At 55.3% G+C, this 15,914-nt stretch overlaps 1 protein-coding gene and 1 long non-coding RNA gene across 5 annotated transcripts; one reads left to right on the forward strand and one right to left on the reverse strand.

Moving 5' to 3' along the window:
- Window positions 1–357: 357 nt before the first annotated feature.
- NFATC4 (nuclear factor of activated T cells 4) lies at window positions 358–10,929 on the reverse strand. Of its 4 annotated transcripts, XM_013978172.3 has the most exons (11): window positions 10,676–10,929; window positions 8,483–9,578; window positions 5,498–5,660; window positions 4,725–4,924; window positions 4,244–4,416; window positions 3,628–3,768; window positions 2,673–2,728; window positions 2,274–2,400; window positions 1,498–2,082; window positions 1,238–1,311; window positions 358–772 (listed from the first exon to the last, which is right to left on the reverse strand). In XM_013978172.3, exons 1-11 carry the CDS (start codon window positions 10,773–10,775, stop codon window positions 770–772), a joined length of 2,718 nt encoding a protein of 905 aa, XP_013833626.1. In that variant the 5' UTR covers window positions 10,776–10,929; the 3' UTR covers window positions 358–769. The 4 variants fall into 4 exon arrangements, 3 of the variants coding, with proteins under 3 accessions (XP_013833626.1, XP_013833627.1, XP_013833628.1); XR_014810772.1 differs by having other exon boundaries at window positions 1,238–2,082; XM_013978173.3 differs by lacking the exon at window positions 1,238–1,311.
- Window positions 10,930–11,721: 792 nt separating this feature from the next.
- LOC110261591 (uncharacterized) lies at window positions 11,722–13,918 on the forward strand. The gene is made up of 2 exons (XR_002345915.2): window positions 11,722–11,951; window positions 12,486–13,918. It is a non-coding gene; the product is annotated as an uncharacterized LOC110261591 (long non-coding RNA).
- The last annotated feature ends 1,996 nt before the right edge of the window (window positions 13,919–15,914 follow it).

Below are 15,914 nucleotides of genomic sequence, written 5' to 3' on the forward strand. Positions count from 1 at the left end.
GAGCCTTAGCACACTCCTCTGTAAATGAGGGAGAGGGACTAGACTGGTGTTTCCTAACCCTGGCTATGAATCAGAATCATCTGGGTGGTGGCAAGAGGAAGGAACTTGCAAATACACAGATCTTCCCAAAGGTCCTAAAGGAATCTGAATCCCAAGGAGGAGAGGCCTACAAGCCCCGGCCCCCAACCTTACCCCATTAAGGGAGCCTCTGGGGTCTTTCAAACACTCCCCAGCCCCCTGCACTAAGACTCTGTAATGTGCCCAGCCACATCCCATCTCTTGCCAGGTTCCAAGCCTCCCGAGGCCAGGGTGAGAGTAAGCACCCCATCTCTCTCCAAAGAGTTCTGGAGCCTGAAGCACTAGTCAGTGAGCAGTTTATTACCCATCAACCTGTCCCCAGCCTCCCAGCACTGTGGCCCATACCGAGTCTAGGCATGGCCTTTGCTCCCATCAGTCCTCCAGTCCTTGTGTCCGGCCCCCACCCAGTGTCCGCCCCCTCCCAGTCCTCCACACTCTCCCACCCCCAGCCCTCCAAGGCCCAGGGGCCACACCTCAGCTAGGGGAGGGCAGGGAGGGGAGAGGAGAGGAGGTAAGAACTGGGGAAAGAGGAACAAGATTGGTCCCCCAGCATCCAGAACCACCACCCCAGGATGGAGGCAAGTGGACAGGGCTTGGGGGTGGGGACGGGGGTGCCAGGCGAAGGTTCAGGCAGGAGGCTCTTCTCCAGGAGGTGCAGGGAAGCCACTCAGGTCTCGGCCAATGATCTCACTCACTGTAAAGGAGGAGCAGTTGAGAGACCGGGCTAGGGCCAGGGCGCCTCCTTTTCCAGACTCCCAATCCATTCCAGGCAGGCCTCTGTCTAGGATGCCTCTGGGCTCCTCCTGCTCTAGCTTCTCTTCCCCTGAGCCTCAGTTTCCCCCATGTGTCCTGACATCTGCTCTTAATCCACGTGGGCTCCCAGGCCCTCATGCCAGCCCCTTCCCGCTGGCTCCCCCTGCAATGTCAGGGCAGTTGCCTGTCAGCAGGGCCGGAGATGGGCGTAGCCAGTGGGAGGAAGGAGAGGGGAGATTGGAAAGCCTCCTCATGGGCAATCCAGACCACAGTCACCATGTTTAGGGGGGAAGCTGAGGCAAGGGATACCGCACTTGACTGAGACCTCAGCAAGCCACTGCCACTCTCTGAAATTCAGTGCCTGAATCTGCGAACAGGGAGCTAGATTAAACGATCTGGAAAGTACCTCTAGCCCTGAGATTCTGTGATCTGGGGCAGAGGGTCGAGGCAGGAAAAGGGCTGGCAGGTACTCCACGCTCCCTTCAGAATCAAGTTAACTGGATTCAGGTGGCCACACGCAGCAAGCACTTGCCTCCTGAAGCCCTCCAACCGGCCCTAAGGGACCACGGATGCCCAACCTCTGGAAAGCCAAGCTCCAGCCCTCAGCAAACATGCAGAGCAATCTCTTGCACACACGCACACTCACAGCCCCCGTCCCACACCCACCTTCCTCCAGCGTGATACCCTGGATAGGGACACTGTCTCGGAAGCCGCTGCCGTAGCCACCCCTGGATTTCTCCTGCTCCGGAGCCCCCTCCCCAGGGCCATAGCTCGGCCCTACCTCATTGTATCCCTCAGCAGGGGGGGCATGAACACCACTCTGGGGAGGGAAGGGGCCTTCCAGTGGTGGGGATGAAGGCAGTGGAGGTCGGAAGGGGGCAGGAGGAGGAAACGGCAGCCCCAGGGGAAAGGGGGAGCCCCGTCCTCCATAGGGGTCACTAGGGAAGGGCCGGGGAAGGAAGGAGCCTGGAGGTGGGCGGGCACAACCTGTGGTACCCCCGGTCTCCGGGAACATCCGCAGGCCATGTCTGTAGGAGGGTGGGGGTCCTGTCTGGGGGTACAGAGGGGGCGTGCCATAGCTGAAGCCTTCTGACACATAGGGAGTTTCATAAGCAGGGTCTTCATGGGGATAGGAGGTGGGGTAGGGGGGTCTGGGTGGTGAGAAGTCCATTTCAGAGCCAAAGGGGGGGCCCGAGGCTGAAGGGAAGCCCCGGAGAGATGCATCTGGTAGAGGCTCCTCCTTGAAGATCACTGGGCAGATGGGAAGCAGGAGGTCGCGCTGGTGAGAGGGCTGGCAGTCTCCCCACTGCACACCCTCCCACCGCCTCTCCATCCCCAGGTTTCATCGGTTCCTTGGCCCCCCAGCATGGGGCACGGCATCCCTCTGCCCCTGCCTCAGCCCCCTCTCCCCACATCCCCACCAGGGGTGTCTCGGGGCGCACCAGGCAGGAACTTGAAACTCTGGGTAGGACTGCGCTTCCTCCGCCCATTGGAGACATAAAAGTAGACCTGGACTGGCCGGGACACTCGCTTATTGCTGTATTCAGGGACGGTCAGGGTCAGGGTCACCTAGGGAAGAGCAGAGGATGAGGCGGCAAGCCCTCAAGGGATCTAGGGTCAGCCCAGCCCTTCCAAGTACCCAAACTCTACCTCCTGGCTTTTTCTATTTGCAAAGGAGCAAAGTTCATTCCCTAGAGATGTCCCTGCTTCCAGAGTGGCCAGGTTGCCTCCTCCAGAAAAGAGCAGGTAGCCTCTGGAGTCCACTCCCAAGGGCAAGGGAGCTGGTTGAGAATTTCCTAACCTCTCCCACCCCCAGGGTGGGGGCCCTATAACACAGGTACCTCATTGCTCTGCAACCGATTCACTGTGGCCTCCTCCTCCCATTGCAGCTTTCCATCTGTGCGGGAAGAACAGAGAGCTCCAGCCCAGCCCTGCGGCCCTGCCCCCTGGCATTTCCCCTCCCGCTGGAGCCAAGGCCAGATTTAGAAGGTCCTGACAAGGCCTGACTCACAGAGGAGCCCCCCGCATGCTTATTCAATCAAATGGAACAGGCAGGGTTTAAAACTGTCCCCACAACGTAGAGCTGCAAACAGAGGCCAAGGGAAATGGCAGGACCAGTCCAGGGACCAGAAGCCACTCTTGAACCCTCCCACCCAACTCCAAACATCCCCTCCCATGACAGAGCTAGAAGGAAGTTCAAGGGTAGAAAAGGGGCCCAGCTTGAAGGGAGGCAATGAGACCCCAAGTCTCATGATCCAGAACCTCTGACTCTGTTATGATTTGGTCCTAGGGTGTTAAAATTGAGGGTAGGGATGAGGCTCTCAGTCAGGTGTAGGCAGAGGCCCCGGGCTGGTAAGAATACCTGGACCCCTCAGTTTTCCCTTCTCCACACCTGCAGCTCCATCCTGGGGCACCTCACATGCTCTTGTAATCATAGCTGTGCTGCTAGACCCGAAACTGAGGAGAGGCTCAGGCGTAGGCTATGAGGGTAGAGATCCCCTCTTCCCTTCTCACATTCCCTACCCTCATGGTGGGAAATTAACTCAAAGCTGCTTCCTCTTTAATAACAAGAATGTATATTCCTTCCATTTATTCCCCACCCTGAGCGTTTCAGACCGCTGGACAGCATGCCTGGGAAACAGACAGAACAAGAGGAAGGGCAGTCTATCTGTCCCATTTTACAGATCAGGAAATCGAGGCTCATCTTGCTAGTTTAGAGACAGTGTCAGAGCTCATCAACCCTCTCATTCCAAGCTCTTCCTGCCTGCCTTCCCCCACCCCACACTGGGTACTCACCAGGGCCCCTCTCGATGAACACGACCTTGGAGTCTGGCAGGAAGTTAGAGCCGGTCAGCACTAGCTCCTCCCCTCCTCTCACAGAGCAGGCACTGGGGCTGTAGGCCTCCACCTGGGGCAGCTCCTGGGCTGAGCGCTGGGCTGCAGAGCAGTGCAGGAGAGGCCTGGCTGGGCTGGGTATGGAGAGGACAGCCTCCTGTGCCCCCACCCTCCTTGGAATGACTGCCACAGGGCCCGGGAGGAGCCCTCCTCAGTGGCAGACACACAAGAAAAACAAAAGTCTCCCTGGGGTCACACAGACCATGTAAGGAGCCGCTCCTGGGCAAAGGGAGAGATGAAAGACTAGGCCAGCGAGTTATGCAAACAAGTGCATAGGGGCCACCCAGGGGCAGATGGAGGCCAGGGTTGCTCTAGTCCAGCCCAGAGACAGAATCTGAAGCAGGGATAAAGGGGAACACTCCCTGCCAGCCCATCCATGATAGAAATAGGGTGGGGTCCTTTACAGGTGTTCCCTGGTCCAGCAGGGCACAGCACACTCTGCAGAGGAGATGGGCAGGCAGACACACAGACAAGAAGTTAGCCAGAGACAGAGATGGCACAGGGCCTCTTTGCTCACAGCACTCGATGGGCACCGATGCTGTCTGCACCGAGACGACCTTCCCACTGCCTTGAGGCACGTGTACCCGGAATACCAGCCGCACGCGTGTGTTCTTGCGCCCGATGTCCGTCTCACCCTTCCGCAGCTCAATGTCTGAATTCCGAAGCTTCAGGATTCCAGCACAGTCAATGCTGAAGGCAAAGAATCAAAGGTGCTAAGCCCTCCCAGCTGATGTCAGAATGCTGAAGCCCCTCTAGAGGGAGACCTCCACCCTCCATCCAAAGCCCTAAATGATCTTCTCTGGGAGACTGGGGTGGGGGGCAGGCGGAGGTGGCCTTTCCAGAGTGCTCCCCAGCCCCAAAGTCCTCAGATCCTACACCAGCTCCTAGAGATGATGCCTAGCTCTTCTGGAGTGAGGAAGAGGGGGCCTAGTTTAGGCCCCCTGGAAAAGGCTGGTCCTAAAGCCTGAACACTCAAGGGAAGTGGAGAGGGAACTTACTTGGCTGCCATGTTGTTCTCAGGAAGCAGTGTCATCTCCAACACCTTGGTACCACTGACTACGGCTTCATAGCTGGCTGTGGCCACCATCTTGCCCGTGATGCGGTGCACCTGGTAAAAGGCATGGGGCCGCAGGTTCCTCTCATCTGCAGTGCCGATGAACATCTGTAAGGTCAGTGGCTTCTCACTGTAGCCTAGGAGCTGGCAGAGGGAGACAGAGGCCCCTCAACTGAAATCCCCACTGTCACATCCTCCATCCATCCCTAGGTTTTCAGTCCACCCCTGGTGAGGAGTGAAAGATAATGGATATCCTGGAAGGGGTTCCCAGGGGGGATTGGGCACCGGTTGTGGAGAAAACGTGGCCTGGAGTTCACAGTGTTATTCTTGGAAAAAGGCCCAAAGTGGGCTGGGCAAAGGGGAAAATCTTCCAAGAGAGACTGGACCAACTCAACAGAGACAACCTAACTCCCAGTGAACTTTGGCCTCAGCCTAACCCCTCCCCCACATCTGGCAGGCCATCATTTTCCAGAGTAGACATGAGGCTGGTGTCCCATGGGATGAGTGGAGCGGGGGTGGAGGGATGAAGGAGTAGAAAGTATATCCGGGTCCTTGAAGTGCACCCTTCCTCCCCCAAGGCCAGTCCCTCCCTCAGGCCGCCTGCAGGGTCATTGCTGAGAGGGAGTGTGGGAAAGGGCAGTGCCATGGGTCTGCACAGCTGGAACCCATCTGCAGGGATCTGGGACTGGAGAGGAAAGAGGCAATCAGGCTCCTTACCTTGACCACAGGATGACCACCAGGGGCAGCTTTGACAGCTCCCCGGCTGCCCTCTGTCTCATAGTGGGCCCGGTGGTGGGCTCTGGGCTGCACCTCGATCCTCAGCTCCAGCTGCTCATACTGGCTGGGCAGAGGCCAGTCCAGGGGCGGGAGGGCAGAGGTCCTGGGTAGAGACAGAGAAAAGAGCACTGATCACCTGCAGCCTCAGCTCCCAGTCAGGGCAGCCCTGGGTCCCAGCTCCCAGGAATGTGAGGGAGGAGAGGGTGCAGATGTGTGAGAAAGGGATTCGCAACAGTGAATCACACTGTGAACCGTCCAAAAGCCTAGAAGCAGGAGAGATAGGGGACAGGCCCCTCCCAGCCCCTCAAGATGAGTGGAGAAGATGGCACCAGGACTAAGTCTCTCTTCTTCCCAGCTCTGAACACAGGGTCTGGGGTAGCAAGATACCCCTGGATACAGATGAACCCCAAGCCTATTCCAAACCCCAGGTCTGGATGGGAAGAGTCAAGTAAGGAAGCACCACCTCGGGTCAGAAAAGGTCTCCGAAATTAACCCCTTTTTTTTCCAAATAAAGAAACTGAGACCCAGAGGGGAGACCATAGTCTAAACAAGCCAGAAATGGACAATGCCCAGAATGGGCACAGCCCTTCCCAGGCCAGCGCCCTTTCCACTAGCTGGGGCTAGACAGGTGGGTTCTGGAGAGCTAGGAGTCACAGAGGTGCAACTTTCCTGTAGTGAGCATCCAGATACTCCAGGCCAGGGGCTCTCCATTGGTAATTGCCCCCAGATGAGACTTGGCAATGTCTGGAGGCATTTTTATTTTATTTTATTTTATTTTATTTTATTTTATTTTATTTTATTTTATTATTTGTTTTTTCTTTCTCTCTTTTCTAGGGCCGCACCCGGGGCATGGGGAAGTTCCCAGGCTAGGGGTCTAATCGGAGCTGTAGCCACAGGCCTACGCCAGAGTCACAGCAACGCAGGATCCAAGCTGCATCTGCAACCTACACCACAGCTCACAGCAACGCCGGATCCTTAACCCACTGAGCAAGACCAGAGACCAAACCTGCAACCTCATGGTTCCTACCTGGATTCATTAACCACTGAGCCATGACAGGAACTCCTTAAGGCATTTTTAGTTGTCACAACTAGGAGAAGAAGCACTCCTAGCATCTAATGGATTGAGACCAGGATACTGCTAAATATCCTACAATGTCCAGCACAGCCACACACAACAAAGAATTATCCTGCTCAAAACAAATCAGTAGTACTGAGGATGAAAAACCCTGCCCTATAGGAACCCAGGGGAACAAGTGTTAACATTTCTTTCCCTAAGGAAACTTTTCAAGATGGAGACAGCTGGATCTGACACCCAAGGTTTAGGATTATGGACAAGGACAGGGTTCTTTGAGGGTGAAAAGAGTAGGAGAAGAGCAAGAACTGCTTTTTTTTTTTTTTTTTTTTTTTTTTTTTGTCTTTTTGCCTTTTCTAGGGCCGATCCCGCGGCATGTGGAGGTTCCCAGGCTAGGGGTCGAATCGGAGATGTAGCCACAGGCCTATGCCAGAGCCACAGCAACTCGGGATCCAAGCTGCATCTGCAGCCTACACCACAGCTCACAGCAACGCCGGATGCTTAACCCACTGAGCAAGACCAGGGACTGAACCTGCAACCTCATGGTTCCTACCTGGATTCATTAACCACTGAGCCACGACAGAAACTCCAAGAACTGCTTTTTTTAATACAAGTTATCTGATTTGAAAATACATGCTATTTTATTCAAATTTAGAAGGTATACTTTTTTTTTTTTTTGGTTTTTTGCCATTTCTTGGGCCTCTCCCGCGGCATATGGAGGTTCCTAGGCTAAGGGTCGAATCAGAGCTGTAGCCGCCGACCTACACCACAGCCACAGCAACATGGGATCCGAGCCACGTCTTCGACCTACACCACAGCTCACGGCAACGCCTGATCCTTACCCCACTGAGCAAGGCCAGGGATCGAACCTGCAACCTCATGGTTCCTAGTCAGATTCGTTAACCACTGAGCCACGACGGGATCTCCCAGAAGGTATACTTTTAAGCCACATGTCAGACCCTAGAAATTAAGAGTTAGAGAAGGGCTGGGAGTTCCTGTCATGGCGCAGCGGAAACGAATCCAACTACTACTCATGAGGATGTGGGTTCGGTTCCTGGCCTCGTTCAGTGGGTCAAGGATCCAGCGTTACTGTGGCCGTGGTGTAGACCAACAGCTGCAGCTCCAATTCAACCCCTAGCCTAGGAACTTCCATATGCCTCACCTGTGGCCCTTAAAAAAAAAAAAAAAAAAGGTTAGTGAAGGGCTGAAATCCGGCCCTATATGTTTCACCACAGAGCTGGGGGTGGGAGACACCCTAGAGAAATTCTTCCTTTACCTACGTGGTCCTCCGAGGGTTGGAAGGGCTTTTTCTAATTGGTCCAAAGGGAGTAACTGTCCTTTTGCAAATCATCTGTCCAAAGGGGCTGCTTTTGAAAAAAAATTCTCCTTAAAACTGAGTAGATGGAGTTCCTGTCGTGGCGCAGTGTTTAACGAAATCCGACTAGGAACCTTGAGGTTGCGCGTTCGATCCCTGCCCTTGCTCAGTGGGTTAAGGATCCAGCGTTGCGGTGAGCTGTGATGTAGGTTGCAGACATGGCTCAGATCCCGCATTCCTGTGGCTCTGTCATAGGCTGGCAGCTACAGCTCCGATTAGACCCCTAGCCTGGGAACCTCCATATGCCGTGGGAGTGGCCCAAAAAAATGGCAAAAAGACAAAAAGACAAAAAAAAAAAAAAAGAAAGAAAGAAAGAAAACTGAGTAGATGACAACAGCTATAAGCTGGTAGCAGATTCTCTTCTGAAATGCCCAGGGAACACAACCAAGACCTTTTTTCAAACCTATCCCTTCCTTGACCCTCCTGCCCCCAGAGTGGGGTGGCTGGACACAGCAGTGGTGCAAGTCACAACCCTCACCTGAAGATTGGGCTGTGTCCCCCAATCCGGGCCTTAGACCAAGCCAGTGGGGAGGGCACTGCCAGGTAGTCCATGCCTGCCACCTCCTTCCGAGGACCCCCGGGAGGAGCCCCGGCCTCCTCTACTCCTGAAGGCAGCTTCCCGTTGCATGGGGCAGGTTCCTCAGCCCGAGGCAGGGCCACCGCCTGCTCGCTGGAAGTCCTCCGGGTCTTCTGGGGGATGCTCTCTGCTGGTGGGGCTCCCACGTAGTCAAAAGGGCCGGGGGAGCCAGGGTCCCGGACCAGAGGCAATGGGGGTGGTGGAGGTGGCTCAGGCCCCTCCTCCCCTAGGCTGCCTCGGCGGGACAGAGCTGGGGAGGCCGAAGATGGGGTTCCTGAGCTGGAATAGCGCCGCTTGCCACAGGGAGAGGCAGGTCTTGGGGAGGCGGGGGTGGGCCCAGGAGCGCTGAGGAGTAGCCAGCTATCCTCTGGCCCCCGGCCTCCAGGGCTCGGACCATACAGGCTCCAGGGGTCATCTGGGGTCCACGGCCTAGGGGAAGCCCGGGGCGAGGGCAGTGGAGAGCCCAGACCAAAGCGGGAGGCTGCCTCATTTAGCTCAGACTCCACCTCATCACAGGCTGCATACAAGGCTGCCTCGTCGGAGGCGTCTGAGAAGAAGCTCCAGGAGGACAGGCTGCTGCTGCCTGGGCTTGGGCTGAAGAAGGGGCCTCCGCCCTGGCCCCCTGCCTCTCGGTAGCCTCCAAAGCCTTCTGGTGGGGGGTAATCCCTGGGGGAGCCTTCCCCCCAGGCATCTGGATTGTCCTCCAGCGTGGCTGGTGGGTCAGGAGTGGGAGAGATGGAAGTGATGCGGATGCTGGGGCACTCAAGAACGCGGCCTCCCCCAGCCCCACCGGAGCTCCCTCCCGGCCCCCCCAGCCTCACTGACCGGGCTGGCTGGCTCTCCCAAGTGCCAGGAGAGGGGGCTGGGCGGGGTGGTGGGGAGTGCATGCCAGGCCGAGGGGGTGGAGGCCGGGGAATGCCAATAGGGGTGGCGCCATAGGGAGGGGGCTCCCCCAGGGCCAGACGGCAGCATGGTGGGGTGTCCTCTGAGTCCAGTTCTGTCAAAATAGAAAGGGAAGGGGACAGAGAGAGGGATGACACAGGAGAGGGGGAGAGAGAGAAGCAGGTGAGATGTCTAGGTTCTTTGAGTGCACAGCCTCCCAAATCCTGTATGCTACCCCCTCCTCAGCAAAGAGGAGTCTCTGAGATGCCCTTCAGAGCCACAAGACAAAGCAAAGTTGGACGTGGGAAGGTGGATACAGATCCACGCACGCCAGGCTCAGGGAACCTCACGGTCTGAGCTCCTGGCCCTGGGACCTGGGGTACCAGACGGGGCGGGTCTTAAGGTGAGGGAGGCGGGTTGAGAGCGGCTGGAGCTGGGCCTGGAGGCGTGTTTAAGGGAAGCGTTGGGCTGGGCTGGGGGCGACTCACACATGAACCCAATTAGCAGCGGTTCCCAAACCCCCAAACGGCGCTGGCAGGAGCCCCAGTTGCCATCGCAACGGTGGCCGGGGGAAGGGGGGCGCCAGGGCCGTGATGACGAGTGGTGGTGGCTCCTCCCTCGCTCCCCCCAATCTGGGGGCGGGGGTGCAACCGAGGGGGTGCAGTGCGCCGGCCGGGCGAGGGCGGGGTTGGAGGGGGGGGCGCAGGCTGTGCGGATTCGTGCGAGCGGCCGGCCGCCGCCCCCGGCTCGATCCCCGCCATCTGCCTCTCATTGCGGCCAGACAGGGGAGGGGGAGGGGAGCCCTGGCGGGGCCTGAGAGCGCCCCCAGCCCCCGGCGTCTAGGCTGCGGGCCTAGGGATCGGTCCCCAAAGGGCAACCTCTAGAGCCCAACCTCCCTTTCCCTGGCGGCGCCTCGGGCTCTCGGGACCGCTGTTCCCGCCCGCCCCCCATCCAGTGACAGTCGGCGGAGCCGAGCGAGAGGCGGCGCGCAGCCAACAGCACCCCCACCCCCACCCCAGTCACGACCTAAAAAGGAGAAAGTGGTGCCCGGCCCCCAGCCTCACCTCCACAGATCCTCGAGCCCTGGGACTCCCCTCAACCTCTGGCCCCCTCATCTCTCACCCCAGGCTCTCTACCTTAAAGTCCCCAGCTTCGGGATCCCCTCGCCCGTCCCTCACGAACCCCAAGACCCCTTCCCAGCCCCGCACTAACCTTCCCCCGAACCGCCCGCACCCAGCGGGGGGGCCTCCTTTTCCTCCCCGAACACCAGCTTAAATTCCAGCTCCTCATCCTCGCAGCTCGCTGCCCCCATGGATCCGGCCAAAGCCCCCAGGTCCCGGGCTGGGTGGGAGGGGGGGAGTCTCAGGAGGCTGCAGTCTCTAGACCGGTGGCTCCCTCCCTCCCTTCTCCGAGACGCCCCCTCCTTCGCCGCTGCCGCCTCCCTCTGGACGCCCCCTCGTTATTATAGAAACTTTTCCAAACTTTTTTCCCCAAACTTCTTCAAAGTGCCCCCCCCAGCCTGTCCCTGATTGGCTGCCCGGGATGCTCCAGCCCCGCCTCCAGGGATGAGATGGGAAAACCACGCGCGCCTTGTCCTCCCCCACCCTCCTTCCCTCTGTCCTCTCTCCAGTCCCTCCCCCTCAAAAAAAAAAAAAGAACAAAACTGAATTGGAAAACGGTCCCTCAAGCGTGGTACGACCATAATGATGCCTATTGGCTCGCAGTTATGACAATCATTTCCCGCAGGGAGCGCTACCACCACAATCCCCAACTTAGCCTAAGTTCAGAGGCTCTGGGTCCGAGCGTCTTAAAGGGGCCACATAGTGGGCCCACAATATAGAGGACCCACGGAAGACCTTTTTTAAAGTTCTGGAGAATTGTGCAGCCAGCAACTAACAAGGGAGGACCACCTCTCTCCCCCATTTCCCTCTAAACCTAAGGCCAGGCCGGTTCTGGAGTGCAGCATGGCTCCAGGCTTCTCTGAAGAGGAGCAGGCCATTCCTCTGAAGCTCCCAGCCCTAGGCCCCCCTGACTAGGCCTTCTGGAAGCCTTTGCTCTGCCAAATCAGCCCCTCCACAGGTCATCTCTCCCCGTCTTCCAAAAGTGAAGAATATTTAGCTGTCTCCGGGCACTGTTCAAAGGTCCACGGGCCCATGGGCGATGATCCAGGCCGGGCTTTACCTCTACCCTAGTCTCAGCCACCCAGAGGGAACATTAATTAGCCTCCACGGGAAGTCGGCTCCCTCCTCCCTAGAACTGTAGTCTGGAAAGAATCTCGGATCCGATGGCATCCTGCTCCGGCAATCCTGATAACCCCGGCCAGGTTTACCAGAGCCCCGGAGCCCAGCGACCTGGGGGGCCCCAGGGTTGGACACCTGTCACCTGGGCTGGAGGTGGAAGAAAGACAGAACTGGAGTTTCTAGGAAGGGCAGGCATGGTGGGGCCCTGCTGTATGAGAAGGGGTTCGACTGAGATTCGTGGGGGAGAGGTAACCCTTTCCCCCTAGGCAGACTGTGTGCTTCAAACCTCTCTAACAGGCCTCAGAGATTTTTACTCCAAATCCCTCTGGTTCAGGACCGCGCCACCACCGGTGCCCCAGGCCTGCACCTAAAGGGTTAAGCGACTGGCCCTTGGGTCAGACGTTTACAAACACTCAGGAGCCGGTCGGGGACCGCGCCCCGTACTCTAATGAGAAACAGGCTCGTCGGGGCGGGGGAAGAGGGGAGGGCTGGCCCGGCGGGCCCGAGCTCTGCCGCGGCCGAGGCGGCTCCCCTCCCTTCTCTCCCGTCCTCCCTCTGGCCCGCCCTGGGGACCCCTCCAGCCCCGGGGGACCCCAGTGACGTGCGGAGCTGCCCAGGCGGCGAGCCCAGGGCCACGACGCCGGAGGGGCGGGGAGAAGAAGCGAGGCCGGCGGGGAGAGAAGAATGTTCCGAGGCTGAGCGGGGAGGCGGCCTGGTTTGATTTTTCTTTCTCCCCCCCGCCCTCCTTTGGTTGGCCTCCTCAGGTTACATTTCCCTTCCAGCTTCATCTCGGAAATAAAGGAAGGAGAGACCCACGGAGGGGGAGAGCGAGGAACATCCTGAGACCGACGGGAAGCCTCCACCTAAGAGGGGGGCAGAAGGAGGTGGGAAGCCCAGGCGAGAAGGGCAGGGGAAGAGACCCCGACGTGGCCCCAGGTCCACCACACGCCGCCCCTACCGCCCCCCACCTCTGCCCCACCTCCGCAGCACAAGCAGACGTGCACATTCTTTTCAAATGTCATATTTCCTTTGATCCTGGGCAGCGTTTCTCCATGTGTCTGGCTCAGCTCCTGCCCAGCCAGCCGCCTCCCCCTCTCACCCCACTTTGTGTATTTTCCTGGAGGTCCCACCCCCTCCTCCCAGCATCTGGAAGGCCCTGAGGGCTGGCGTTGGCGCACATTCCCCTGACGACTCTGGCTTTGCCTTCCAGTGACTCAATTTCCCCTCTGCGGGTGGGGGCCCCGGGGGTGCGGGCAGAGGAAAGAGTTGTTGAGCTTAAATGTGGTGAACAAGCTGGCCTAGAGCGCCAAGCTTCCCTCGGGGGGAGTGGAGGGGGGGGCATCTCCTCATCTCTGAAAACCCTCGGATCTGCCTAGGCTGCAACAGAGTGATGGTTTTCTGACTTGCAACGTCCTGCTAGGGGTAGAGAGGGTAGTTTTAGGTTCAGGTTGTTCTACACGTCTGCCCCCTGGCGGCCACAAAGACCCAGCCAACCTCCTACCCGCAGTCCGGTTTCTCGCCGGCCGGGCCTTTGTCCTTGCTCGGCTGCCCCCTAGCGCGCACACCTAAACACAGCTCTGCTTTCTCACCTTGTGTTTGTGGAAGCGCACTGACTTCTGCTCTGCGCTTTCACAAGCATGATTCAACGGCCTTGGAGGTTGCCTTTTTTCCTTTTTGGACTTTTAAAAATTTAATTGTCGTGTAGTTGACTTACAATTCTGTCTTCTTTTCAAGTGTACAGCAAAATAATTCCGCTATACATGTATATGCAGATACCTATATTCTTTTTTTCTATTCTTTTCCATATAGTTTAGGAACTGAACCCATTAGGGAACTGAATATAGTTCCCTGTGCTACATGTTAAGTTCTTCTTGTTTATCTATTTTATATATAGTAGTGTGCATTCGTTAATCCCATACTCCCGATTTATCCCTCCCCTACTTCCCCTTAGGTAACCATAAGTTTGTTTTCTTGGTCTGTGACCCTTTCTTTTGTAAACAAGTTCATTTGTACTGTTTTTTTAAATTTCACATATAGGTGATATCATGTAGTATTTGTCTTTATCTGACCTATTTCACTTAGTATGATATTCTCGAGGTCCATCCATGTTGCAGGTTGGGTTTTTTTGTGTGTGTGTTTTGGTTTTGATTACACAAGATACATTCTCCTTGTAAACAATTCAAGTCATATATATAGTAAATGGGATATTCCACCATTTTGTATAGATTTATTAACATATCCGTACACACGTCTGGTTTTTTTTTGTTTGTTTTTTTTTTTTTGCTATTTCTTTGGGCCGCTCCCGCGGCATATGAAGGTTCCCAGGCTAGGGGTCGAATCGGAGCTGTAGCCACCAGCCTACGCCAGGGCCACAGCAACGCAGGGTCTGAGCCGCGTCTGCAACCTACACCACAGCTCACGGCAACGCCAGATCGTTAACCCACTGAGCAAGGGCAGGGACCGAACCTGCAACCTCATGGTTCCTAGTCAGATTCGTTAACCACTGCGCCACGACGGGAACTCCCATCTGCTCTTTTTATGTGTATCAGACCATGCTACAAGGATTTTTCTTGACTAGCTTTTTTTTTTTTTTTTTTTTTTTTTTTTTCTTAAATGGCTTAGAGACCTTTCCCTGTCAGTACATGTGCATCTGAAAATGGTGAAAAGAATGCCCATCTCTTCATTTGAAGTGACTGGCAGAGCGAGGTCTGGAACTCAAGCTTCCCGGGTCCTTGTCCAGTGCTAATTCCACTACACCACATTGTACATAGGGATCTATCTTTAGGTGGGCTCCCCCCCAAACATCAGAACCTGAGAAAGGAACCGGATGCAGGTAGTGTATTGTGCAGAGCAGTGACGAGGGACAAAAGTGAGGCACTGGGAAGAGTGAAACTGGGAGAGGGAAAGCCATCCAAGATGTGATATGGAGCTGGCTGTGACCTTGAGCAAGGTCATTGTCCCATGGAGCACCTACTGTGGAGCCATATAGAATGTGATTCAAGAGACAGGGGATACTTATCTACTCGCCCTCACCCTCAGTGTCAAAAGTTGCCCCTTGAGTGTAAATTCCCTCCCTCTTGCTGTTTCACACGTGTCAGAAAATGGTAGGTGTCCCACAAGGCTGCAGAAAAGACACCCCTGGGCAAGAGGCAAAAGATAGGCGCTGTAGCTGTGAGCCAGTACTGTTAGGTGACATGGGCAAGCAGTCAGTTGCCACAGAATTCACTGGAGTAAAAGGACAGATGGAGAACAGGTGAGGCAGATAAGATGTGTCTTGGAAGAGATCATCCATTCATTCAAACAAAAATATGTATTGAGGAACCTCTATGTTCAGAGGCAGTTCTAGGCATTGGGTACCTATATTTATAAACCATGTCCCCAAGAATTGCCAGTTACCATCAGACTGGAAATGTATTTCATATTTAATATTTCCCTTTTCCTTGCTCCCTAAATGTATAGACTATTCATTTTATTCATGCATTTCTATCTCTCTATTTATCTATCTCCTTCCTTTGCATCCCCTTCTTTGCCATTCCAGTTTAGATCTTGATGTTTTTCAGTAATACCTAACACCAAGGGTATAACTTACATATTTGACAACTGAAGCATATCTTGTTTAAAGCCCTTCTCTATAACAAAAAAAATTGATTTCAGTATTAATCATGATATGAAACATAATGGCCAGAAAAAGTGTAGAGTAATAATTTTTATTGACTTCATATGCTCATATGTATAATAAGGCCAATAAATATTTGTGTGTGTGTGTGTGTATAAGAAAGTACAAGAGGAGTTCCCGTCGTGGCTCAGTGGTTAACGAATCCGACTGGGAACCATGAGGTTGCGGGTTCGGTCCCTGCCCTTGCTCAGTGGGTTAACGATCTGGCGTTGCCGTGAGCTGTGGTGTAGGTTGCAGACGCGGCTCGGATCCCGCGTTGCTGTGGCTCTGGCGTAGGCCGGTGGCTACAGCTCCGATTCAACCCATAGCCTGGGAACCTCCATATGCCGCGGGAGCGGCCCAAGAAATAGCAACAACAACAAAAGACAAAAAAATAAAATAAAATAAAAAATTAAAAAAAAAAAAGAAAGTACAAGAAAGGATAAAAGCAATGGATTAATAATTGCATTATATTCATATACTTTTTATTTTAAATATTTTATTTTAAATAAAATATATGTATATTGGTCTGCCATAGGAATGAATTAGAATATTA

The sequence above is a fragment of the Sus scrofa genome, chromosome 7 (genome assembly GCF_054392235.1).
Source record: "Sus scrofa isolate SSC_HxYL_T2T_F1_AM1 chromosome 7, Sscrofa_HxYL_maternal_Yorkshire_Landrace_v2.0, whole genome shotgun sequence".
In the NCBI taxonomy this organism is placed as follows: Eukaryota; Metazoa; Chordata; class Mammalia; order Artiodactyla; family Suidae; genus Sus; species Sus scrofa.

Excerpts from the sequence above, each read along its gene's own strand:
- NFATC4 (XM_013978172.3), bottom strand. The coding sequence starts at position 10,775 with ATGGGGGCAGCGAGCTGCGAGGATGAGGAGCTGGAATTTAAGCTGGTG. Across the intron at positions 2,729-3,627 it reads GTTCATCGAGAGGGGCCCTG|ATGGAAAGCTGCAATGGGAG; the intron begins GTGAGTACCCAG and ends CTTCCCGCACAG. Across the intron at positions 2,083-2,273 it reads GAGTTTCAAGTTCCTGCCTG|TGATCTTCAAGGAGGAGCCT; the intron begins GTGCGCCCCGAG and ends CCATCTGCCCAG.